This window comes from Chaetodon trifascialis, chromosome 10, assembly GCF_039877785.1.
Source record: "Chaetodon trifascialis isolate fChaTrf1 chromosome 10, fChaTrf1.hap1, whole genome shotgun sequence".
Lineage (NCBI taxonomy): Eukaryota > Metazoa > Chordata > Actinopteri > Chaetodontiformes > Chaetodontidae > Chaetodon > Chaetodon trifascialis.
In genome coordinates, this window is record NC_092065.1 from 21,513,761 (window position 1) to 21,541,480 (window position 27,720).

Here is a 27,720-nt window from a genome sequence, read left to right on the forward strand (position 1 = left end):
AAAATCAAATGAATAAAGAGTCCAATATCCAATCTGATAATACATGCCAAACATGCAGCGCTGCCACATACCAGGAATAATAAATAGTGCAAAAACAACAAGCCCCCATTATCATCATCAGACACCCACCTACTGTTGGCATTATGTATATAGGAATATGAATGACCAGTTTTCTCACGTGTCATGTAGACATCAGATTCTGAATAGTCTGCATGTAAACATACTCTGTGAGTTGTTTTGAGGTTATTTAAAATTTAAAAAAAAAACAACAAAAAAACAGAAAACTGCAAAGCAGCTACGCTAACTATGTGATGACAATCAAATGAACACATTAGAGTTCATTAGAACACACAAGTCAGAGGAGTATCTTGTGTCCTGTCATGTAATACATATTGAGCAGACTGGTGCTATACTGACATCCAGCTGTCTGAGGTGTTGATTCACTACAAACTGGCTGCTCTGGATTACACAGAACAAACACAGCAGTGACTCTGCATACAGTCCCACATCCATGCAAATGTACACAAAGGCAGAGAGCATGCGCACAAGAACACACACCGACACACGCATTGCTCGTCTGAGCTACGCTGCTCCCTGCTCTGAGCCCGTAGGGATGGCTTCCCAAAGGGCTGTTGGGTAATTGTGAATCACGATTATAATCCACTGAATTTGAACATAGCAAGCAAGATGGTGCTGTGCAACCGGCAGGTCTGAATGCATTGGATTGCCTTGTGAAGTCTGTCAAGTGGTTATGCAGATTTGAGGAGAAATATTCATTTCTAGAGAGGAAGGACGGAAGACATTAGCAACTCCTTTTGGTGTGATTGAGTGGCTTCCTTGTGTACTTTATTGCGCTTTGAAGGTTATTTTTTTCAACCGCCTCCCTGTTCAATTGTGATGCCAATTTGTGCTGAACAAAGTAGAGAACAGAAGGAGCAATGCACAAAGAAGGTGAGGTAATTATATTTTCACTTCACTTTTTCTTCTAGTCCTCACAAGATCCCATCTTTGTAAAATGTCACCAAGCCACGAGTTATTTACTTTCTTTTATTTTCTTATTTTGTTTGTTCTGTTTTGAGACGCAAGGTTGAAGTAAAGAAGGTCGACAAAGGTCGGGGGAAAGGTGAGGACATCTTCTGGCTCTGTGATTTCTCCATGCTTGCTTCTGCATGCTTCTTGTAATGATAGAGGAAAGATAGAAAGGAAAAAAATGGCGTTGAAGTACTTCAGCTGAGATTACAGGATGTTTGCAACCCAGATCCTCATACATGATTGTAAGGTCATGAAACCATTTTGAGGAGGTTGAGATGACCTGCATGCTATTGCCAGAGATGGATATTGGCAGCGGGTACATACTCAGTATGGATCTATTGTATAGGACTAGATGTTGCTATCCCTCAAAGAATACACGCGGCACCGATGAGACTCTGTGGGGTGGTCAATTGAATGATGGCATCCTTTGGGTTGTCAAGTGGGCACCCTCCTTCTTGTGTGTTTCGCTGATAGGTCCATGACACCTCCAGAGGGTTCAGCAGTGAATCCCAGTGTCCCAGGTTCACTCCCTAGATGCCATCAACTCAGGCAGAGTCCTTTCTCTTCATCCATAGCCACTGGCTCCCCTTCTACGTAGCCCTGGAGTGGTCTTTGACTGCCTGCCGGTGGGCCTTCCCTCGCACTCCCATCTCCCTGAGTAGCCTGGATGTTGAGGTGGCTACAAACCCTCTGCAGCCTACTTCCACTGGGCATACCTTTGCTTTCCAGCCTTGTTGGTGCGCGTCAGCTGCAAGTTCAGCATACCTCAGCCTCTTCCGTTCGTAGGCCTACTTCACTGCACTCTCCCAGGGCACTGTGGGCTCGATGATGCAGACGAGCTTGAGTGAGGCTGACCACAGAACAAGGACTGGTCGCAAGTTGGTGGATGCAATGTCAGCTGGGAAGCAGAGTTTCTTGCCCAAGTCTGCTACCAGCTTCCAGTCCAGTGCTCTGCCCAGCTGCCCAGTGTCTGGTCTTGTGGTGGTGAGGCTGGCTTGCCCCTCACCCTCCCAGACAAATGGTGTTGATTGCCAACAGGATGGCAGGGGAGGAAGGGCGTTCACGCAAAGTGAGCCAATAATTGTGTGTTTGCCCCAGTAAAGGCCATCATAGATGAGCCCTATCTCCAGACAAGTCAGCATTAGAGCATTCAGCAAAATCCCAGGTTAAGCAACTACAAAGCTTGTGTAGCGTTGGGAAAGACAGTGGCTCTGGTTAATAAACAGGCAAACATTAATTCTAGGTCTATGACTCTGCATGAAAGTCAGGCATAATACACACCCGCCAACCACTCCAACAAGCACCCTTACTTTCTGCCTGCCTGCAAAAAGGCCACAATACCACATGCATTGTCACCAAATATTGCCAATGGATATAAAACATCGTCCAGCATGGAAGTCCTTAGGATAGAAATACTGTATCACAGACTTTGCTCCATAAACTAAAGGTAGTTTGTAGTGCTAACATGTCATAGTGGCAGCTAATGACACAGTGGGCCCTAAATCAAAAGCAGGTTAATGGAGGAAAGGCTCTAATAGCAGCCTTGTGTTACGTAAAAGTCCAGAGGTGATGCTGTGCTGCTCAGCAAAGCAATTTATTAGATCATGTACAGGAAAGAGAGACGGTAAATGTAGGAGAGAGAGACAGAGAGCCAGACTGAGACATGAAAGAGAGGACAGCATGAAACAAAAGGTCATGGGTTAGAATCAAAGCTTCGCTATAATGTCACTCAGTTAAAGGACCATGGCGATTAACCCATTTACTCCAGTTATATATATTTTATGTTGCTGTTGACTGTTTCCAAAACCACAGTTCAGACTTTGGAGGTAATTTGTCAAACATGACAATTCGATATTATGATTTATTGTCATTTGCTTTTTTTTCCCAGCCCATCCATCGAGGTAGATGTTGGTATATGTTTTCTTCCATTTGATGAGGAAATGTTTGAGATGGATGATCCATCACAAAGTACATCATTATGTCTTCTATTTGTCTCAAAGCTAGCTGTGATTTAAGACAGTCAAAAGTGTTACAAGAGCTTTCTTGAGTGCTTTCACGCAGCAGAGCGCAGCGTTTTTCAAACCAGCAGCATAATCTCCAAAAAAAAAACAAAAAAAAACAGCCAGTCCTACCAAAACCTGTGTACTTCCTCCTGCTGCAAGTCAGCCTTGTCAGTTCATTTGTTGTCATGAGAGCAGCAATGTTGCTCAAAAGCAGGTGGCAGCAGATCCTGATTGAATTTCTGCGCTGATTACATTGTGTCTCGTAGTGATGGTATTATACTGTATGCTGCCACTAACCATGTTATGCAACCACAATTACACTGACGAAGGAAAGAGGCTACGCTCAAACTGCAAGCGCTCAATGCAGATTTATTGCTCTGATAAGTTTTTTTTTGTTTGGCCATTTACATTATTTTTGAAATGTGTCCTGAACTGACCCACATGCACAAAAAAACAATAACACGTCGTACATCATCACATGCAGCACTGGTGGCAGAGGCTACCATAAATGTAGTGCAGTGCCTATATTTACCAGGATGCACTGCTGTAAGCTCCTGATGCTCAACCCCCAAATGCTTCCCATATTGCACATGCATTAAGATAAAAGTATCCATAGTTAGCAGAATTATTCCACATATCAGACGGTCAAAGCTCATCTATAGCTTTATCCAGCATGCTCTCTGTTCTGACCACTGAAAGGAAATTTGGCTCTGCTGCGATGTACGACTCAGGCATTCAAGACCATGTGGTTCCCTTTGGATATTTATCAGGAAGCTACCAGTCCTGATCACACACTGTGATGTTAGTAGCTATTGTAAACATTATAATAGCATGTTAGCTAAGCTGTCTGAGCTAAGGTCAAAATTTGAATGACTAAATTATTAATTAACTTACGACTGAATATTTGCGTATTCCCATCACCTTCAGCTACAGTATTTTTTGTGCTAATTAGCAAAATTATCATGCTAACACACAAAACTAAGATACTAAATATGGTAAACATTATACCTGCTCTACGATAACATTGTGAACATGTTAGCATGCTAATGCTGGTATGAGCTCAAAGCAGCACTGTGTACTGCTACTGCTGCTGGATGCCAGCATGGCTGTGGGTTCTTGATCTTGTTGTTTGCTTAGGTCGAATGTTAGACTTACGCAGTGTTAGCTGTGTAATGAAAGTGCAGACTCTTTTACAGAATCTCCATCACTACATCACTCTAAAAGTTGTAGTTTGATGAATATGTTTACATCTTTACAAATGAAAAAAGGTTGGACAGGACAAAACTCGAGTTTTGGTGTTTTTACCGTGGTCTGTGTGTGCACCACCAACAAAAGACTTGGAAAGTGGACTTGAGGTGAAATGAGTGTGCCGAAACACAACAATGCAATTTCGGCTGGACCACACTTCACACTCTTCATTGGAAACAGGTTCCTTCATAGCTAGATTGCCCTGTGCCTGATTTAAAAGGCAATGTAACTACATGTTCGTGCAAACTTACAATCTATGGAGTCCTTGTCAATTCGTTTGTATTACTGCCTAACGACTAAACAAAGCTGGACACCACCAGGAAAACACAACTGAACACCTCCCACCAGAAGTAATCCTTTGTACTTGCTGGTGGTTCCCAGTTTTACCCACATACACACACTGTACAAGAATACTGTGCATCCCACAAACACACACATGTACAGCAACCGCTTGACCCTCAAGCTATAATACAGCTGTGAAATACTGAGGGTAATTAGCTGGAGGCTCTCCTCTGGCTGATGATAAATACATTGACAGTGTATCCAGTCCAGTTGAGAAGCCAGCACACTCATGGGAGTAGTTGTTCCACCCTGCTGTTCCCACAGGCCTGATCTCAGCCCATTTTGCTTTGTTGTTGATGGAAGCGTGTCGCCATCCAAACAGCCACGATTCTTAATTGATTGGAAAATAGCCATCCGGGGGAAACAAGTGACACAGGAAGCTCTTGTGTCAAGTATAGACCCCATTGGATGAACTGAACACCTGACATGCTTCATTGTGAGTTCTCACCACAGTAAATAGATACCTTGCAAACACTTCAGGATGTATGTGAGAGCCGAAGCTGTGTCCTGACTGTGCCCGTGTGCATTCTCTGTACGATGACAGGCAGCCACACTGGTACAGTTACTAAGTACATGTGACTGGGTCACCATGACAACAGAACTCACTGGAGCATGCTGAGGGCAGAGTGACGTCACTGGCCTTTGCATGTGTGTGTGTGTGTGTGTGTGTGTGTGTGTGTGTGTGTGTGTGTGTGTGTGTTCATGTAAGTACTGTACATGTGGCACTGAATTGCGATTGCGATGATTGCGATTTTGGGATGGTATCCACATTGTTGAATGCACTCACTGTAAGTCGCCTTGGATAGAAAGCGTCAGCTGAATAAATGTAATGTAAAAAAAGAAAGAAAGGGAGCAAGGAAAGTAAGTAAAGCAGAAACAAAGACGAAAGGAGACAAAATACTGACAGTGAGGAAAATTAAAACGTGCATCAGACGTAGAGGGCGTAATTACCTAACTCCAGCACTATTTTAGTTTCTGCCAGATGGTTTTATTTGTCTTATCACTATTCCCTCTTCATGCATTTCTGAGCTCTGTGTGTGTGCGTGTGTGTGTCTCTCGCTCAATGCTCTATTCTCTCTCCCACATAACCAAAAGAGGGTATTGATCAGTGTTGCATTCAGCCGCTGCATCACATTCTATTGGCAAACACACTCAGACACTGAACACACATACAATGGTTAATGCTTCACACAGAATACATGCAGTTACACAGAAGCCATTCAATTACGCTCGTCGAGCAAAGACACGCTCTTGATGGGCTCATACGCACACAAAGTGAATGCGACCCTTTTGACTATCTATACTGGCATGCATACACATACACACCGAAGCAGCAGGCGCTCACACACATTTTTTCTCCTGTTTATCCAGACAGACAGTATTGATTTGGGCTGAGGGAGAAATTCTCTGAGGCAGATCTGTGGGAAAACTTTAACAAACTACAGTTCCCAAGCTGACACAGCCATTCATCACTCACTTCTCTGTGCCAATTTGTGTGTCCTAATGAGCTTGCCAGTATAGTGAGGTGTGCATCCTATTAGACGATGCGTTTGTGTGTGCGGTTAGAGATGTGAAAGTGGTATTGTTAGTCCGTGCCATCAGTGCCGTGTTGCTATATAATGTGTCTCCCTACAGACTGTTGGTGTATACTTGCTTCATGAAACACAAACCAAAATTGAAAGATCCATGCTGAAAATGCACCATTTCCATAAATAGTATGGAATTGAAGACAGAGAAGGACAAATGAAAGAGGAAAATTTGGCCTCTGTATTGTTACCAGCAGCTTCTATCCCCCATGTGTCATAGACGATGTTTTGTCTCATGCTATTCACATTCTTCATTATGTATGTAAATGAAGGTAATTTTGAAGTGTCATTGTCTAATTAGGAGAGAAACTCCCACACTGCTCTTTAATTAAAGCATCACTCATCATATTGTATTCATATTGGCCACTAGCTGCGAGTTTTTATCACCCCGCAATGTAAAACAGGACACTCTCTTGGGATTCATTCACAGAGGAGGCACATCGCTAACAAAACATGAACTATTTGACAAAGCCATTTAGGTTGTCCTTTGGCATCTCTGAGAACTTAACAGAGTATGAGTAAATGTGTAATTGTAAAAAATGTGCTGCACATGAACACTGCCATTGGTTTGGCAAATAATTATCATATTTAATAGTGTTTCTATTGGTTGGAAGCTACAGGCAACAGAAGGTGCGGTTATTAGTGTTATTAGGTAGCTAAACATGCACACAAATTAAATCTTTTACTTGTCTCAACCCTTAAAACTGCACTGATCAATATCTTTTTATTAACAAAGGATTAAATGACTAGGCTGTACATAAAAGGTGTTGCTCATAGTAATAATCTACAAGGGGTTATCGCTCAGCTCTGCAGTTCCTCTGCAGAGCTTTTTAGCCTCTCTTAGCCCACTGTTTTGGTTTTCCAACCACTCGTCTCTCTTCTGGCCCATAGCACCAAATAAATCCGCAATTTCTGTGCAGGCTAATTCATAAAAATGTTGGTTGGCCAGTTGACTGTGTAATTCCTTCTCTGACCTGCAATTTGTTAGAAAACAAAGCTGGTTTTCAAGATATTCTTTGAGTAGAAGTAGAAATACTTTACCCTGAACCCTGCAGTTTTCCTGAACAGAATCTAGAAATACAGACACAATGTTTGTCTCTGGTAGTCGACATTGCTCCTCTGGTAAAAGCTCAGTGGCAGCAGGATTTCAGAACCAGTATCTCTAATTAGCACACTCAGCTGCTCAGTGTCATACAGCACAACAACAGATTTCTCTGTGGGACAAAATTGTAAACATGTATAAGTCTAAGTCGGCGTGGATACATGTCTTTGGACTGTCTGTATCTGAATGTGTGTGTGTGTGTGTATGTTTGGCACTAAAATGTCTGCTGACATTCTCTGGGATCTTTTGCCGTCGGTGTGTTTCAGTCCTGTAAGCCCATGTGTTTGGGTATGAATTATGCACAGCTGCGTTTCCCCTGATAAGGCTAACTGTCAGGTTGCGCTTGCTGATATATCAGCTGTGATTGATAGGTGTTTTTCCGGGTTTAGTTGTTGATGGCATCTGCAATTGGAAATAGAAAAGCCTTCACAGAATCTGAGGAAAACGGTCTTGTTGAAAAGTGGAAGCCTTTAAATGTTGTAGGTTATGGGATTTAACACAGCTCAACAAAAGGAGCAGAGAATGAACAAAGGCTATACTGCACTAAAAGGTTCTGCAGCATCTCAGTTGGCCTGGCTCATCCTCCACCACTTGTCAATCATCTTGGTGAGCTGTCAGCTTGGAAGTGGCATCCAAGGAAGATGGAGAAATGGAGCCAATCTGCAATAATCAAAGCAATGCTGATACTTGAGTTAACTAACTGTGTTCTCTTTTTTCTTGCTTTTCTCCTTTGTCGTTCTTCACGCTGTCTCGCTGTTTCTCCAGGCATTGTCTTCATAGTTCCAACCTGCTCAGCGCTGCCCAGAAACCAGTAGGTGATTACCTTAGCTTAGCTTAGCTCAGGATAGACACTGAAAACGAAGGAAAAAATAAAGAGGAAAAATTAAAAATCCAGCCTGTCAACAGCAGTGAATTCCTCCATTTGACAGAGTCCAAATCTGTTTCCAAGCTTTATGCTAAGCTAAGCTAAACACCTGCTGGCCATAGCATCATTATTGAGAATACAGACAAAAGAGTGCTATCAATCTTCTCATTTAACTCTGGGCAAGAAAGCAAACTATATTTCCCAAAATTTCTTTAATTCAAGGTCCACTAACTAGCTTTTTCTGGGTTTTTCAACTGCATTTCACAGTCATGAAGACTGGCTAAAAAGAGTGAACCATAAATAGCTCATTTTAGAGAAAACGCTGAAAATGCATCTTAAATGCCAGGCAGCAGTGCAATAAGTGAATTTGTCTGGATTAGAGTTTATGTAGGGGGGTAAGCCTTCTATTTGCTATTTCCTTTCAATAATTCACTGCTCAGGCCTCTGTTTAGATTAGATGAATTTCATCAATCAGTGGGTTAAACAGTGATTTAACCAATTACCATGAAAGTCATATTCACTGTCTTAAATATACAGTAAACGCGGTTTATAACTTCTGTCCTACAGTAAGTGTGTCACAGACTTCCAGGAGACTGAATTTACCGAGTTACAGGTGGTCTGTCAACTTGCTTAACTGTCAGACGATCTCAATCGTTCAGACAGTAAAACAGTCTGTCAGTCAGTCAGTCAGCTGGAACCAAGGCCTCACCCTAATGGTGAGTCAGCAGGTCATCTCACACCAGGTCAGCCAGTCAACCAGCACACCAAGATTGGTAGCATGCGGCGAGTCAGTCATCTTACTAAACCGTCAGCTGTGCTGTCATAACATGAATTATTACAGACACAAAGGTTTTGAATGTACAGAGGAAGATTACTGGGATGGAGGAGACAGTGATTATTGTTATTCTGATAAAGATGTGCTACTCAGAGCATGAGCCTGCCTAACAAAAGAGTCTCATTTTGGGAGAAAATAGTAGACTCGGATGACAAATGGCTCCCACGGTGGTGTTTTGATGAAAAGTGTTCTGTCTTGAAAGGATAAAAGAACAGACCCTGGATGCAAAATTAATGTATGATGGACCATATGCTGTTCTTGTCCTGTTTTTCAAATTGGGACAATGTGTAGGTGTTGTTAAACAATAAAATGGAGGATGAAAGAATAGATTGCCAGCGAACTATTAAAAATGAGATGAGTGCAACAGCATTCTCTTGCACTTTTAATTTTATTGGCTTTACTAAAGTTTGGAGTCAGTTGGATGAAGATTATGCATCATATTATTTGTCAGGAATTGGAGACATTACCTTTCCCTTCTGCATGTTTAATATGTGATATGCAGGTTTATGCAGTGACTTTGTCATGCTGTAGATGTGACAGTGTTAAGAGTTTTTTGTTTATAACATCAATTTTATGCCTAGTGTCCACATTACTGCTGCGTTTCAGAACCACTAAAACAGAGACTTTCAGAAGGGCTGCTCACTATGATTTAGTTTAAAAGCTTAGAAGTCCATTTGTTTCCTCATTGGGTCTTATCAAACAAAACAAAATCCGTCTGTATATATACATGAGCTTTGACTACCAGCAGTTAATTCAATATGGATAACAAATTACAAGCATTGCTGACCTTGTTGTCCATGCTAGCAGCTGTTGTGCAATTATCTGTGCTTGTTTTGTTCTGCACAACTATTGTGAAGTTCACAAAGAAACTTTAAACGAACAAAGCATAAATGCTGCTCTTCAGTACGACCCAGCAGAGCTAACATTAGCAATGTGAGAGCAGGCAACAATGAAAGCAAGGAGAAACGAGCCACAATGACGCATCAAAATCAATCCATGATATCAACACAAACACACACACAGTTTGCTGTCTTATATTCACAAACAACTGATTTGTGCATCACTTTATTTCTCTAGAATGGTACTAAAATCAATTTTGTGTGTAAATAATGGTTTGGTTTTGATGCTGCGATGCTTAAAAGTTTGCTAGAATATGATAGCTTTGGGCTGCACGGTGGCGCAGCAGGTAGTGCGTGTGCCTCACAGCAAGAAGGTTGCCGGTTCAATCCCCAGGTCAGACGGGGCCTTTCTGTGTGAAGGTGCATGCGTGGGTTCTCTCCGGGTACTCCGGCTTCCTCCCACAGACCAAAAACATGCTCATTAGGTTAATTGATGACTCTAAATTGTCCGTAGGTGTGAGTGTGAGTGTGAATGTTTGTCTGTCCTTGCATGTGGCCCTGCAATCGGCTGGCGACCGGTTCAGGGTGTACCCCGCCTCTCGCCCATTGTAGCTGGGATAGGCTCCAGCCCCCCGCAACCCCGAAAGGGATAGGCGGTATAGATAATGGATGGATGGATGGATGATAGCTTTGGTTAGTCTGCTGTCAGTTAATATAACACAGCAAGTAAAAGTCTGCAATGCTGACCTCCTACAAAACTACATCATTCCTACAGAACTCTACAGTCTTATTTGCTTTGCTCCAATCAATGGTTTCTGCTGCCATGACCACCTCTTACTCTTGTGTTACTTCCTGTAACAGTTCCACCTCACCTTTGGTCCAAGTAAAGACATCTCAGATCTTATTTTCCTTCCCTAGTGTTTCTGCAACTAAGCCACCACCCCTCTGTTTCCTGTATACACCGCAGTATACATAAGTGGTCATAAGTGATATGCATCTGCAGGCGTGTTAGTATGGATGGAGATTATTTCTGAAATCGGGCTAAAGCACTTGTCAGGACGGAGATTGTTTTGATTTTAATGCGCTGTTTCAAAATGAAGACGTATTATGCCTAGTTCACACATGCACAAGGATTTCTTAAAACAGGTTTTTTTCTGTGTGTTTTGGCCTTTTGTCCACACACAAGCAGATTTAGGTCACTGAAAACTGTCATTTTGGAAACCTCCTTGCAAGATGACAATTTTCACAAACTCCAGATTCAGTTTTGATGTGTAGACAAGAAAAGCATGATTTGGCCTGTCGCATCAGAGTGTGTGCCGTTATCTCTGTTGTTTAATTAGCGCAGTTTTGTGCAATGGCAGCCAAAAACTGTCCACTTTCTCATTCATAGTTTCTAACTTGCTAAATCTTTGTTCACATACAGTATAAATGTACGGTTACAGGTACTACCATATTGAGGAACAGTGGTGTCAGAATGCACTACAACCACTCCCACAGCACAGACCCCACCACCAAAGTTGCCCGTTGTAGTTGCAGGCATGCTACCGGTAATATCTTTTTTCAGGGTTCAAATTGGCCTACATAGCTTTAGGGTTTGGGTTATATCCCAGCCTGTTAGTTTAGGATGCTCTTGACAGCACTTCAACTGTGTTTTTGCCTTTTCACATGGACAGAGATGCTTGTTTGGACATTTGGAAATCCTGTTTTTAAAAGCACCTGTGCATGTGTGGACGTAGCCTCAGTGTGGACGTAGCCTCAGGTTGTACTATAACTCTGATGGTCCCTGAGGCATATGAGGTTACACTGAGGTCAACACTCTCTCTGTGTCTTCCTAAATCTCTGGCTGTTGACATGAATGAATGAATCTATTCATCATTTATTCATACTGATGGATCCGATTGATTCTCTTCCTGCTCCGACAATGTTGGTATTAGAGTTGTTTGAAGTTAGTTCTAGTTAAGTCATCTGTGGGCAGGAAGAGAAAGGACCTTTTAAACAGCAGTGGTTAGCATCATATTGATTGTCCTGCTTTTCATAACCATTTATCAACTGTGTTTCCAGTAATAATTTCCACAGCTTTCCTTTTAAAAACAATGAGGGTCAGGTTGTTAAAACACGGTCAGCGTAATTTGTGTTGTTACTGTAGTGGAATAGCTTTTATTAGGAATTGTGCTTAACAAGTTGACTCCATTTATCTGCTATTCAGCTGTTTATTCACATTTTTCTTATGGATACACCCAGACATTCGGTTATCCTAATGTAGCATTTAAGGACCAGTGTGTCAGATTTAGAGGGAGGAACACAATATTCAGAATTGTGTTTTCATCAAGTCAAGTCATGTCATTTAATTTGTATAGCACATTTAAATGCATAACTGTTGACCCAAAGTGCTTCACAGATATTGCAGGTAAGGCAGAACAATATACATGCCTTGAAAATAAAAAACTCAAGTACACAAGACTCCAATAATATAGTAAGGCAAAGATACTGTAGTGTAAAATAAAATAAAATAAATATATAAGAGAAATACACAAGAATACAACAAGAGGTTTTATGAGGATAAAAAAGAGCACAAAAAGAAATTACAAGGAATTAAAAGCAAGAGAGTAAAAGTGTGTCTTCAGATTAGCCTTAAAACTGACAATAGTGGTACATGATTTGATATGTGGTGGGAGGGAGTTCCAGAGTTTGGGGGCTGCAACAGAAAAGGCTTAGTCCCCTCTGGTTCTTAGGCATGTCTGGGGGATGGCAAGGAGCTGTTTTGTTGTGGATCTAAGTGACCTGGAAGCGGAGTAGGTGGATAAAAGATCAGAGATATATAGAGGGGCTTGACCATGGAGTGCTTTAAAAACAAAAAGTAAAACTTTGTAATCAAACCTAAATTTCACTGGCAACCAATGAAGCTCAGCTAAAACGGGAGTTTTTTCATGTTTCAAAATAAGATTTGTTACATTTTTGTTATATAGCTCTTTATATATACAGAGGGAGCAGGTCCTCTTCCACCATGCTGTAGCTCCATCTTTCTACGGTAACCTAGCGAGGGCAAACCAAACACTTACTGTAGAAAATGTTTTTTTGTTTTTTTGACGTTTTTAGTGGCCATGGTATGGGAGAGTGGGCCGAGAGGTATTTAGTTGGTTGCAATCTGAAACTTCACCACTAGATGCCACTAAGCAGTACACATTGGTCCTTTAAATGCTGTACTCCAGGCTATCCGGGGATCTTCCCCAATAACTGTCAATTTCAGAGCCTGTTTTCCTGCATTGCAGTAAATTAAAGGAGTCATTGTGTTGTTTAAATGTGGAGTCAAGAGGACAGGGGGGAAGGCGGGGACTGAAAAATATGACTCTCCTGACAATCTGTAGGATTGGCAAGTAGCTTCATCTCCAAATAGTAATGTTATATGAAAAGTAAATCAAGGAGAAAAACACACTGTGCAACAAGAATGGATCCCGCAGGATAATTTGGCCCAGAAGACCAACAAACCAGGTTTTATTACTTGAAAGCCTGTCTAGAAATAGAAGGGAGAGAAAGAGTTGAGCTACTTTGTTTGGATTTATCATATTTTTCTTATTGGTTGTGTTGGGGGCACTCTCACATGATTTTACTGATAAGGCTACAAAAGCAGTTCATCTTCTGACACCATGGCAGCTGAATTAAGAGCTAGGACGAATACCAATGCATGCTGATCATCCGGTTTCCAAATGTGTAGTACTCACCTCCACCACAGGGGTGGCCCTAGCATCACATGTTCGGTAACCTATTTAGTTTAACCTAACCATCGTAATTGCATCAAAAGTTGTATTTTTTGAGAACATATTGATTAGTCAGACGTGAAAGGGAAGAGCAAAGTGAGGCAAAACGCTACATGCCGACATGAAAGGTGTTTTTTGATGTTAGAGTGGTATATGTGTGCACCTCTGTCAACTGAAGCCTCACAAACTGTGTGCTTCAGGCTCTGCAAAAAGCCTGATGCTGAGACTTCGTGCACAGAAAGCAGGAGACGGCATGAAGGATTGGCTCTGAGGCTTCCTCTTGTCAGATTTCTTCATGCAGCAGGAGAGCGTGTTTGCAACCCTGTACAACGTGAACCAAAGATGAAAAATTATTTCACTAGATTTCAGTATTGAGGGACAATCACATTCATGATTTTGATTACCCTAAAAAGTTTCAGAGTGAAGGAGACACAGAGCGTCCTGGTAACCACCGTGACTCACCGTCACTCCTTCCTGTGAGAAGCTGAAGTGACAAATTCAGCGTGCACAGAAGCAAACTCTGTGAAGTGCAGTACAGTGCTGTCTTGTCTGGTCATGCACTTTCGTGTGTCTTCTTTTCGCACAACAATGTTATTTCTTATTAATGTATTTTCTACTGTGTGAGAAAATAGATGTGTGTGAGATAGCGTGTGAGAAGAGTCAATTATGTGTGTCTCAGTGCGTGAAAGTCGACAGCCCTGTAATATATTTAGTGTGCTGTTAGGCATACGCTGTATCTCAGTGAGCTGTATGCTATTAAATATGAATGCTCATTTTATTACAGAGATCCAATGGAATATATTGAACTTGCCTTCATTTGGATAAGGTTTTATTCAATCCACTCAATAGCAGTGTTGAAAGAGTGTATGTCAAAAATACTTATGATCACCTGTGTGAACATATTTATGATGCGTTCACAAACGTTAGGAAATGTACCTGGTTCATTTTGCTCCCAGCATGCTATCATCACAGAAATCATTCGCTGACCTCCTGCTTGTTCTTCTTTCCCTCTCTCACCCCCTCCCTGATTCCTCCCTCTATTCTTCTATCATTTTGCTCACATTCTCCAGGACCCGAGGAAATGGTGATGTTTAATGGGCGCCCCTTCCCCTGGTCGTTGGAGTCCTTGCAATCATAGATCCATCATCAGCGGAAAAGCTCTCATCATGAAAACCCTCTACCTCCAGTCAGCGCTCCATGATCCCTCCTGTAGAGGGTGTAATTGCTGAGGGAGGGGTGGTGAGACTGAGACAAGCTTGCCTGTGAAGATAAAAATCACCCAAACCATGTAGTGTACCTCTCTCCAAGGAGGGGGGAGGGTCTACATTCAAGTCTGATTTCTTTTCTATTTATTTCTGTTTATGTAATCTCTGGAACAGATTTGTGCTCGCGTGTTTAAAGTGTATGTGGGTGTGGACAGAACGTGTGAGGTGAGGAGAAAGCGACAGAAAGGAAGAAAGAGAGAGAAAGAAGGAAAGAGATGGTCCTCCACATCACCCCTTACTCCAGTGCCTGTCTGCACTTCCTGGATGGCTTGTCATGGAGCCTGGTGTTCCCCTGCTACTGGCTCCTGGACCGGCTCCTGGCCTCCTGCGTGGCCACCTCGCTGGAGAAGCGCCAACGCTCCCAGGACCCTTGCTCCTTTCTCACCCTGTGTGTCCTGATCTCGGCGCCCCTTTACCTGCTCCTCCTCCTCGCCTCCCTGCCCTTCGCCCTGCTGGGCTTCGTCATCTGGGCTCCCCTGCAGGCCATCCGTCAGCCCTACCTGTACACCTACCGCAGGTTAGTGTGGACCTTGGTGAAGTGATGCAGGTTTTGTTTTGTTTTTTACTTCTACTTGTTTTCAAGTCATGAAAATGAGACAGTTTGCAAATGTTGTGTCATGCCTGTGGTTTTGCTTGTACTAGTTTTCTCAAAATTTAGACATTATAGTCATTAAACTGTTTTGACTTTTGATTTTCTTTGGTCGTTACATATGTTATTAAAAGCTCTTACTGTGAGCATGCTCCAGATGTAGACATTTTAATCCCTCCAATTTGTTTGAGTAGTTTCTCTACAGGAGCTTAAAGCCATTTGAGCATCTTTGTACTCCTTTAAAGATGAATTCTAAAGAAAGAAAAGGGACAGATCTCTTTGCTCAGCCTCTCTTCAAAACAGTTGTCGTACTTTTCTGGCAGCACACTTGTAATGTGTACATGGGTAGATGATAAAATTAACTTCACAAGTAACCATTGCAACCATGTAGATGTTGCAAGAACACACACAGAAACACTTGACTCCAGGGTTTGTATGCAGCTCCACTTGCTTAGATCTGGGCAACAACAGCACTAGACTAGACAAGGCTGGGACCAAGCGCCCTTGGTTTGGTGCAATCTTTTTCCTCGACCTACCCCTGACCCCCGAGTCCTTTGCACCTGTACCCCAGCCCTCTCTACTGCTCTCACCTCCAGCCTCCCCTGATCCCCCTTTAAAACATCCTGTGCTAATGACAAGCAGTATTAATGGAGAACCTGAAAGGGATGTGACAAAAGGTACAAGGCACATATCTAAAAAAGGACACACGCAATTATTATTATTATTATTATTATTATTATTATTATTATTATTATTATTATTATTATTATTATTATTATTATTATTATTAAAGTAGCCATGGCTCAACACAGATTAACTGACCAAATGATGATTTTCCATTTGTATGGAACCACTAAAGTGGGCTCCATGCATAAACAAAGTCAGTAGGAAAGTATGTGTGATTAATAACCTGGGGCCTCTGGCTCCAGTGACCTGGTGAGCCTCATTCTCTGATGATTGTCCTCACGGCGCTCAGCTGAAAGGCCAGATAGTTGTTTGAAATGAGACACACAAAGCAGTTAATTATCCACCGATCAAATTGTATTCTATGGCTGTAGTTGAGTCTGTTGATGCAGGGGTTAATGGGAAATGTGAGTAATTACCTGTAGCCTCAGGTGGCTCCAATGACCTCTTTCACCTCATTCGATTCTCCTCACTGCACTCAGCCAAAAAGTAAATATTTCTAATACAGTTTTTGAGCACTTACTGAATTTGAAATTGCTTGTACATAACCACAACCATGTATGAATGAGATGGCGTACATGAATGCTAAGATAATGATAAGTGGGACAATGTGGGGCATGTTACCAGTGCTGAGAGGTAGTCTAAAATGTTGTTTATCTAACTTAAAAACAACAACATCTCTGTTCTGCCCCTTAGGTTGTAACGTCAACCAATGTTTTGGTTGTTTCAGTTGCACACAATAGGCTATGCAGGTTACAGGCTAGGCCTTTAGCGTGTGAAGGACACTGAGTAAATACAGTAAGCATGAAAGGAAGCTGAAATTTCACTTTTCTTGTGGTCTTGTCTTGTGCAATAGTCTGCTTGCACTCAAGTACTTCCTTTTTCAGTCCTAATAACTGCTGAAAGTACAGTGCTTCTTTTCATCAGCACTGAATCTGACTAAACAATAAAACACATGAGACAGGTTGCTGACATGGATTCAAGTCAGGGCTTCCAAGTATACTGCTGGGGCTTTAAAAAAGATATATGGCACAAAAAATAGAGAGCGAGCCCAGGGTAGTATATCCAAAAAAGAAAAGTAATACATTTGGAACTTTCCTATGCGTTAAAAGCGCTCATATGCACTTTATCCATCTTTAAATTAAATAGAATTTGACTCAGTGGTTTTCCGACTCATATATTTGAAGTGAGCGTATTTCCTCCAACAGCAGATTTGAACACATGGCGTTATTGTGCCTTCCAAACACCACAATATTAAAACTATTCAGACTATTTAACCAAAGCGGCAGGCATTATTCACCTCAAGTCTTTCAGTTCGTCCTCCTAACTCCAATTTTATTCAAAATTAGGCTCAAAATTATATATTAGATAGACTAAAACCAATGCAAATCAAAACCAGTTAGGAGGGAATAAAAGCTAACATTCAAATAAATCTTTTTGTCCTTCGCTTCCAGCATCATGGAAAGCACCAGGCTGAAACACAAGAATAGCACCAGCCTAGTAATAAACTCTAGCACCACGCCGGAGGCCCATGATGTTTTACTGCATATTCTAAACAGGGCTGATATTACCTTAGCTACCATTACCTTGTCCAGTGTCCCCCTTATCGAGAGGACCTCCACCGTATCACAGATGAGAATGTCAGCTTGCTCTTCAGCGCCAAGCTTGCAACATTCTTCTGGTAGTTGTCTGAGAAGTCATACCACTTTTCAAGGCTGCTGCATGCTGCCTGGTACAAACCGGAAAGATCATGTTTGATCTGCTGCTGTCTGTTGGTGGAAGCTGTTGGAAGATAACACTAGTCTCCATTGCACAGAAGGAATCCATCTGTTGTTGTTGGAGCTTGGTCTTGAGAGTGACATAATCTCATGTGGCTCACAGACGGCCTTGTCCTCTCAGTCCAGCAGCAGCACAACATTACGGAAGACCTTCAGCACATTACTGAGGAAGGACAGGTAGATCTATAGCTATAGGGGTTGCTCATCACTGTCCTGATCCTTTTTAAATAGCTGCCACAGTGATTTTGGGCACTGATCCTCTCTCAATGACGAGAAGTAACTCTTGATAGCTGTCCAGCTGTCATGTAGCTTGGCAGTGGGCCAAAAATTGTACCATCTTTTGGGTACATGTCTCAGTTCAGTCTGATAATCTTGGTCCAAAAATGCAAGCACTGCTTTCCATTCCTCTTTACTTTTTGAGGAAGTGACACATTTTGTTCACTGTGGACTCAATGTCAATGTCCAACAGGCCGTGCACTATGTAGGCCATGCAGTTCTCCTGAATGATGCCACTGTTGTCTGCTTTCAGCTTCCGCAAAACAGAATTGCTTTTGCCTTAAATTTGCATTATCGGCAGTGAATGTTGTGTTTGGTAGCAGATGACTCCATATACTCATAAAAGTCAAGGTGCAAGCATAGCTGTAACTATGGCCTCGGCTTTTCTACAACCACATGACTTTTTTGAGCCGCACGTTTCTCCAGAGACTTACATCTACTCTGGCTTCATGTCATATTCCCCCCATGTGGAACTGAACACGGAACAAGGGATAAAAATGCTGTGCAGTTCTGCATTAAGCAGGACACCTGGTAACCATAGCAGGAAGGAAGACTTAACAGGGAGGCACGAGTATTTATCTGTAGCCTCAGGCAGCTCTGATGACCTGCTCAGCCTCCTTCACTGGTGACTGTCCTTACAGCGCTGACCTGAAAAGTCAGATAACTGTGTGAAATGGGACAGTCATTGGTGCGTCACCACGCATTAAAGGAGACAATATACTGATAATGGCACTTTTGGAAAATGTTTGTACAGGCTGTGACACACAGACTAAATTTCAACATGCCTATAGTGGACACAATGAATGGAAGGGTTAGGCTTCAAATGCATAATCACATTGTAAACTATAATGTAATGTGTTTAGAGCAAAAAGTATTCATTTCTATATCTAAGGCATCAACATCAAAAGCATGAAACACTAATGCTGAGGTAGCTGTCTAGGTACTTTATTAGCAACACCAAACAGCAAATCAGTCAAATACTTCAGATTCTTAACCGACTTCTCTGGCAATTTGCAACCATGGTGACAATGATTTGTGCTTCTTTTTAGGCCTGATGCAAACGTTAGTGTGTTGGATTTCAAAATAAAGCAGCAGGGAATTGGAGTAATGTGGGTTGGAGGACTTTGGGTTGGCAGAATGGTGGGACACAATCTGCTCTCCAATTATAGGATTGGGGAAACATTGTAGTTTCAGTTAAATATTAATAAATTAGACATGTTTTGTTGTTTCAAGTGCCAGTTTTTTCACTATCTAGATATCTCATCAAAGCTACAATTGCAAATGACAATTTAAGGAGAACTCGCAACTGTACTTTTTTGTCATAACCTCTAATCACAATCTTAAAATTGTTTTGCCTGTACCACTAATGGGAAGATGAAAATGAAGTTTACCCTTCCTAGAAACTCTATCACACACTCAGCAGGTTACACAAAATCACTTTCAAATTCTGGGTCAATTTTGGATTCATTTGTCAAGAAAGACACAGAACTACATCAAGGAAGCATTTTAAATTTGTCTGTTTCTTTGTCAAGTTTCCCCTAAAGCATACATCAAAATGACTTCCTGAATCAATTTGAGGTGAGAAATAGGCCGTCATGGTCATGCTTCATTTTATATCTACAGTGCCAGTTGTTCACAAGGGCAGAAATGGAGTCATTATCTCCTCTAAGTAGTTCGCTCATTGGTCTGGCTTCCAGCTGCCAGGCTGTACCACTTTTCAGCGGGTGTTTGGTTATCCAAACAGCCACCCAAGTGCCACCATAACCTCAAACTTTGAAATACAGTATTTGGCTGTGTTAGCTGTAGGAGAGCAGTTCTGTTTTCCCGTAAGTCAGCAGATCCTAATGCACATAATGTAAAATGTGATATAACTTGCTCTTGTCATCTGAGTATGTTTCCGGTAATTCTACTGCTGCTCCAACATTAATGTAGTAATGTTTTATTGAATTTCATTGTTACCATCTTTTTCATAAGATCGAAGAGCAGTGATCCTTGGAGCGAGTGAGTAGAGTGCAGGAGCACAAAAGCAGAGGGAGCAGAGTCACATATGAGTACAAATATATAATGAAATGAAATAACATTTTGGTGTTAAGGACAACGTACAACAACAGACAAAGATATGAAGATAAGAAAGAAGCAACCTGGAAAGATAATGTCTTCTGTTGCCATTATTGTAAGCTGGTGCAGACAATACAGACAGGATTATTGAATTTGAACAATTTATTTCATTTTTCTGCACCATCTCACAACATGATTGCAGGTGTCTGATCAGGCTTTTCCACTAGTTTCAGTAGCACCAGTCTGCAATTTTTGATTTGAACTAATAAAGCAGATAACTATGCTGTCATGTTTTCATTACATAAGACAACAAGATGGTAAGACATTGGGGAGCTTCTGAAGGCTTGTATAGAAAGAGAAAGTTCTATCAAGGTAATGAACTTAATGAAACTGGATATTTATGCTACAGCTTTTCACCACAGAGCTGCTGATTGTATCAAGTTGCACAACACCTTTCTGCATAAACCTGTTTGTTAATCAGGGGAAACCTTGAAACTACTTTAAGAGTTCAAGCCTGCCTTGAACAGAGGCAGGCTAGCTGTTTTTCCCTGCTGACAGTATTTGCTAAGACTACGCAAAGATAATTGCCAGTTGGCTTTACCTTCGTATTTAGTATAAAGACATCAGAGAGGTATCTTTCTTCTAATGTAACCCTCAGAAAGAATAATGAATAAGCATATTTTCTAAATTGTCAGACAATTCACAGTGGGGGGTTATAAAGGTGCTCCAGAACTTCTGTTTGACTTGATGTGGCATTTTGTTTCTAACCTTGTGCAGACCAGACAAACACCAGGCCGAACAGGGCCAGGCCGGGCCAGGAGGTGTTGGGATTGGAGAATGGAGGCCACAAGGCAGAAGTTTCTGTTTCTGCAGTGCCAACGTATGCCTGCTGCCTGACTCCCTGGCCAGGTTCAACAACCTGTCAGACACCCACAGGAGAGCCCGGGAGGTGGGGAAGAGGATCCGCAACGGTGCCAGCCGGCCTCAGATTAAAATCTACATCGACTCGCCGACCAACACTTCCATCAGGTGAGGACAGCTTGCTCCTGGGCTCCTTCTGCTTATGTGTTAGCAGCAGTAAAAGCATGAATTATTCAGCATTATTCTAAATATCAGTCAAACAAATGCATTCTTTCTGTCTGCTCCATTCACCAGTGCGGCATCTTTCAGCAGCCTCGCCACAGGTTTCCGCCGTACCTCCTCTCTGGACCACCGTCCAGACCAAACGCACACCACCAATGGCCCAGCTGACACCGAAAATGAACCCCTCACTGAGTGCCCGATTCACCCCTCAGGTGCCATCAACTGCCCCGTTCACCCCCCTGCAGGAGACCAGAGCTCTTCTGAATGCCCCCTTCACTCAGACCAAGCAGACACAACAGCAGACTGCCCCCTCCACCCTGCAGGGACTAACAACAGCTCAGACTGTCCCGTTCACACCTCAGGGGAGGCTTCAGACTGCCCCATGCATTCCACAGGGGCACGGAATGGCCAAGGCCACCATGACTGTCCCATGCATGGGGAAGGGACCCAGCCAAAACCATCCCCAGACTGCCCACTTCACACCTCAGGGGTTCAAATCAGCATCAGCGCACCAGAACCGGACCCCCAGGAGGAGGAGGCCGAAACAGGGAACCATCGGACAGGGGAGCAGGCAGGGGGAGACACGGGCAGCATGACTGCCTCCAGGGAATCCCTTGCTCGTTACCATGGAAATGACAGCGCAGTAGGGATATCCTCCAACAATACCCTCTCCCACGTCCCTCGCACGTCAATCTTTAAGCGCCCTGGTCGAAAACGCCGCCACGGAGATGAGACGTTCGACCATGAGATCTCTGCCTTTTTCCCTGCCAATTTGGACTTCCTGGCTCTACAGGAAGTGTTTGACCACGGAGCTACGACTAGATTGCGGCGGCAGTTGCATCGCTACTTCCCCTATGTGCTGAGTGATGTTGGGCGATATGGCTGGAAAGGCTGCTGCTCCAGGTTCAAATTCTTGAACAGTGGACTGCTGCTGGCCAGCCGCTACCCAATCCTGGATGCACGGTATGAGTGCTACCCCAACGGGAGAGGGGAGGACGCACTCGCAGCCAAGGGAGCGCTGTTTGCCAAGGTCAGAAACTTTACTATCTTTATTTCCTCTTCTTTTTGTTTTTACTGTACTGATTCACAAAATCCACAAAACTTGTTGAGGACAAAACTCCAGGAAGTCCCTTCACCCAGCACCATCCAGCACATTTGTAATTTTTAGCATTTTTTCATGTGAGTTGTGTCGATCTTCTCATCTAATTCTCAGCAAGAAAGCGAATTACAAGGCTGCATGATTTTTACTCAAAAGAATGAGATAAATTTGACTCCTTACTGTTCTGTACTGTTGTCACAATCATTTTTTTAAGTCAGAAAGTCTTTCTTTTCACAATGCGGATGTAACATCGAAAGTATCATTTTTTCAGCATCTCATTTCATTTCAGACTGACCTGAATTAAAAGTAAATGTCACTTGGGGCCTAATTTTCTGCTTTTCCAGCAGCAGCAATGTGTCTCTGCTCTGATCGCTGCTTGGTACGGTTTCAGTCGAAAGCTCATCTTGTCATCTCTGATGCCGCTATCTGTAACTTTGGCAAGGCGGTAATTGAATCTGCCCATTAAATCTATTTATACTAAATTATCTTATTATACAGAGAGTGTGAGTGTGAAAGAGAGTGTGAAAGCAAGTCAGACTTAAAATGACTTTCCAGCTGTTTGCATTAATTACCGTAGGTCTCTGTAGTACAGCAAAGGCATCATATTGCAAAACATTTCTCACTTCTGATTTTCTTCTTACTGCAAAAACTTACAGACATCAGTATGTTAATATGCTCCATTCTTAACCTGCTTGATGCCCACACCAGTACCACTCAGGACAAGTTTGCTGCACAGTGTTGCAGCGATGGAGAATCGATGTAGATTACAGACAGTACTTGATAAATACACTTACTTACACCCACATCCATTCGCACATTTACACATCTGTCATTGTGGTGAGTGCAAGCACCACAGTAATTACAGAACACTCCCAACCTTTCCACATCACTTCCACATCAAAAAGAAAAAAATATATATATGTCTCAGCCTTCAGCCTTACATCTTTGCTAAGAGCTTAGCATAATTACGCATATGTTTTTATGTTGAAAGGCAGTAATGATAAACACAAGAATGCGGCTTCTGCCATCATTTTCAACTGAAAAGTTCTTCTTAAATGTTTAAATGTTGGCTTACTGTATAAATGTATTCAGATGTAATTACAGTTTTTCAAAAGCTGTCTAATGTCAACATCTGGAAAGGGGTTTTTTTAGGTGTAGCCATTGGGATGCAACACAGCTATCAAAATATATCTGTTGGGTGTAATTCAGTGCACTCATATCCACCGACTGGCCTTTCCCAGATTCTCAGTTCTCGTGTGATTTCACAGTAGAGGTGAACAGCAGATTGTGTATAAGTACATATACTGTTATTCTGTTTCGAGCAGTAACTCATCATATTCATTATTGTTGAATCTCTTGATTATTCTTTTAAATTAGCTGATTCATAAATGTTTGCTGAAAGTGAAAATACCCATCAGAACTCCAGGTGATGCCCTCAAACTGCTTTGTTTTGTCTTACCAACTGTTAAAAAAAAAAAAAGATTTTCACTATACAAGCAGCAAATCTTCTTATGGAAGGAAAGCAAATGTTTGTCATTTTTGCTAGATAAACGGCGTAACACATGACCTAAACCTTTTAACTACATTGCAATTGCATTAGCAGCGGCAGGAGTGTTGGAGCATGGCGGTGCTTTGGGCTAAAATTCAACATCAGCATGCCAACATGCTCACAATGACAGTGCTAAAATGATGTTCAGCAAATAAAATATTTACTATTTCAACTATAACTATCTTAGCTTAATATATTAGCATGCTAACTTATGCTAATTAACACAGAACACAAAGTGCAGCTGAGGCTGTTGGCCACTTTTTCTGTGAGAACGACTTCAAATTTTGACCTGATGATGGCACTAGATGAAAAGTCAGAGGATCAACAAAGCATCTGGATTCATCCTCTGGGGCACCATGAATATTCTTACCAAATTTAATGGCAAGCCATGTCAAAGTTGTTGAAATACTAGATTGCCAACCATATAGCCATCTCTTGCACGGCTAAAAAGGTTCTTACCAAATATGATGTGTTGAAAGCCTTGAAAACACTGTTAAATTTTGGAATTGATGTGACAGATGTGTTATTTTTCCCACTAAGATTGCTCTTAAATGTAAAATACACAAATAAGTTAAGATCCGTTACTGTATCATAATCGTTCATTCTGGCTTACCACGGCTTTATTTACAGTTATTTGGAGTTACTGTGATTGATTGGTTTGCTCAGTTGTGCCTGGTGGGTGTGGTTCACCACTCAGTTTGTGCAGTGATTTGGTTTAATTTATTTGATTTAATGTATAACATTCAAATACAGAAGTAAAAAAAAAAAAAAAAAAAAAAACAATTGTGGTTTGCCCTGGGTGCAGACTAGTGGTTCTGATGATGTAGGACCTGTAGACTAGTGTGACATTTTGCTTTTATTAACATGTGTTGCTCCAGTGGTGACTGGCTTTATACAGTACTTGACACTGAGGAGCTTGCGCACAAAATTGTTATTTAAGGAGACTTAGGAGTTGTTCCAGTTACTCCCAACAGTGACTGAGGGACATCGCATCATGTTCCCCATTGCAGTCAGAAGCAATGCAGGAGGATCCTCAGACATCTACTTCTGTATACATTATGGAGTCCATTAGTCACTTTCAGCCAGAAGACAGATCTCTTATATTGTGAGACATGTTCTCTTAATGCATAGCGGCAGCACTTTCACTCATTATACTGCACAAGCATAGGAAGCAGGAATGGGTTTATGACGTGGCTACCGGTGTGAGTGGGCCTCATGGAGAGGGATGGGATTTCTACAGTGGTGACCAGTGTACTTTTTTTCAGTTTTAGTTTAATGCATGCTTCTTTTGAACTGCAGTTGTTTTTATTCTGTATTACCAAGTACACAAAGAGTTCTCCATGGAGAGGAAACGCAGTAGTGCACAGCATAAAGCTTATAAAGACTATGTGCAATTAATCAGTGACGACACAAGCAGCAGTTGTGTTGTTTGTGTGTGTGTGTGTGTGTGTGTGTGTGTGTGTGTGTGTGTGTGTGTGTGTGTGTGTGTGTGTGTGTGTGTGTACCTGCATGCATGTATGCCCCTGTGATGAGTGTTGACAGTCTGTGAGTTATTAATCAGCCACGTACTGTGATTGTCAGGACATGAGTCTGGATCTGATCCAGGTCCTGCTGGGACGAATCTGTTTTATGTGACCTGATGCTGATGATGGGTCCCTGTTTGTGTTTGTGTTGCTTGTGTCCGCACATGCCCTTACATATACCAGATCTAATAAAGGCACATTCCATCACAGCTTTCATGCTGACAGTCTCATCCTGTTAGCCCTGCTGCCTGCTGCCTGTCGCTGCAGTTTACGAGCTGCCCTCACATCCCTATTTCACCACCTCCTTGTACATGAGGTCACTCCAGGTCCCCCTGACAAGCTGGCTGTCAGCCAGCTGGCAGGTACACCTCAGTGAAAACTGCTTATACTCCAAACTGACAGAGAAGGAAACCAAACAATTGCTAAACAAAGACGGTCATTTAGACTGAAGCTAAATCATATTTCCCAATCCAGCATGATGAATGCATGAAGAGTCGGCATGCTCAGCTATCCAAGTTTCAAAATGTCATTCTGTGCTTCCCACAGCTGTTCCATGTGTATGTTGTTGCATACATGGTGCTGTTGCATATACACATAAATGCTTCAGAAATGTTGTTTCTGAAATTTTGGAAGATTGTTAGACAATGTATTCAGCAAATCATTCTGACCTGACATTGTCAAAGTCTGAAGTCTCCAAATTGTAGTGTGTGGCAAAACGACACAGTGCGAGCTAAAATCTACATCGTAAGTTACATTTACCTCATGATGACACCCTATGTTTTTGAAGCTATTATGAATTCAATTATATGAGATTCAGGAATATATTTATCGGAGATTGATATAAGAGTAAATTAAGGCTGACAAGACGATCTTAAAACCATTAATTCCATAAAATCAGTTAACTGTCCAACTCTGATGCCTCCACAAGCTGACACAGATTGGGAAATGTCTTCATGGGTCAGCGTTGTCTGACTTTGAACTGCATTGCTATCAAATTCCCAAGCGAGTTAATTAAACTTGTTCAAATGGACATTTGAGACGCTGTTAAGAGCCATTTTGTGTGCCATGCTCTCAGCCATCAATACCGAAGGAGCTCTAAGAGCTACACTGTTTATTTCTTACTCCTGTACGCTCTGTTTCAACTGTATGTTCTTGTTCTCATCAATGTAACAGCGCTCAGCATTGGCTTTTGCGAGCCCGTCCCTATAAGCCATGTCTCCCAGTCAGCTGTGGGCTTTGATGTGCCTGCTGTTCTTTCCTCACCCCTCTCCGTCCTCCAGACATCTTGGCCGCCTTCCAAGGCGGCATCTTGATGTGAACTCTTGCTTCCCCTCCATGCACCTTTGGTCATTCTCACTCATTACTGCTCGACGCTCCGGCGCGCTTCGCTGCCAGCTGGGATGCATCTCATTAGATACTGTTCATTTGATGTACCTGATGTTCACGCTGCGTTTGTCTTCGCAGCTACTGGATACTGTGTTTGCTCTTTCATATCAAATGCAAACAAGGATGCTCAGTCAGAAGTCATTGCTGCAGTGATGATCCTTGAAATTCTTCCTTTTCCAATTTTGTGTTGTTTGGTACTAATCGTTCATTACTGTGGTGGTTTTCCACTTTATCCAGACATCACCTGTCAGTGAAAACATTGCAGTCTGTGCTGTGACTCCGTCTTTCATCTCTTGTCTTTGTCTGTTCATCCATCATAGCTATCAATGTTCATTAACACTGATAGCATCAACAGTTAATTAAGGGTGTGTCTACATCCACGTGGAAGTGGAGGCCAAGCTCACATTTGCACAATTTCATAAAGGCAGGGATTTATAGAGCAGAACCATGTCTACGCACAGCTTTAGATATTTGAAGGAGAGTAATTTCTGCATATTTCTGTCAAACAGACTCTCAGTCTTGAACGGCCACACAGTTTTTGTGTAGTTTCTTTACACAGGTTTTAAGTATTCAGTTTCAAGGCTATTGTGACTCAGAATTGACACTGATTATATAAAAAAATCCACTTTTTTTTTTAAGACCAAAATGACCAAAAATTGTATTGAAAACAAATAATGTAAAGACTTTTAAAGGTGTTACAAAATGTCCTTTTAACTAAATCAAACATTTGCTGAAACTTGACATTTGGGTTTAGCTCAACTATTTTGCCCAAGGGATCAACCATTAACTATTATCAAAACATTGTAGTATCTTTAGAAATCAG

General features: G+C 42.0%; 1 protein-coding gene across 1 annotated transcript in view; it reads left to right on the forward strand.

Annotated features, from left to right (window-relative positions):
* Nucleotides 1-27,720, forward strand: part of smpd3 (sphingomyelin phosphodiesterase 3) — a 75,887-nt gene that overhangs the window by 26,996 nt on the left and 21,171 nt on the right. The window contains exons 2-4 of the mRNA XM_070972153.1: nucleotides 14,678-15,389; nucleotides 21,035-21,286; nucleotides 21,413-22,370. Coding sequence (XP_070828254.1) covers nucleotides 15,088-15,389; nucleotides 21,035-21,286; nucleotides 21,413-22,370 — 1,512 coding nt within the window. The 5' untranslated portion in view covers nucleotides 14,678-15,087. The remainder of the gene's footprint in view (nucleotides 1-14,677; nucleotides 15,390-21,034; nucleotides 21,287-21,412; nucleotides 22,371-27,720) is intronic.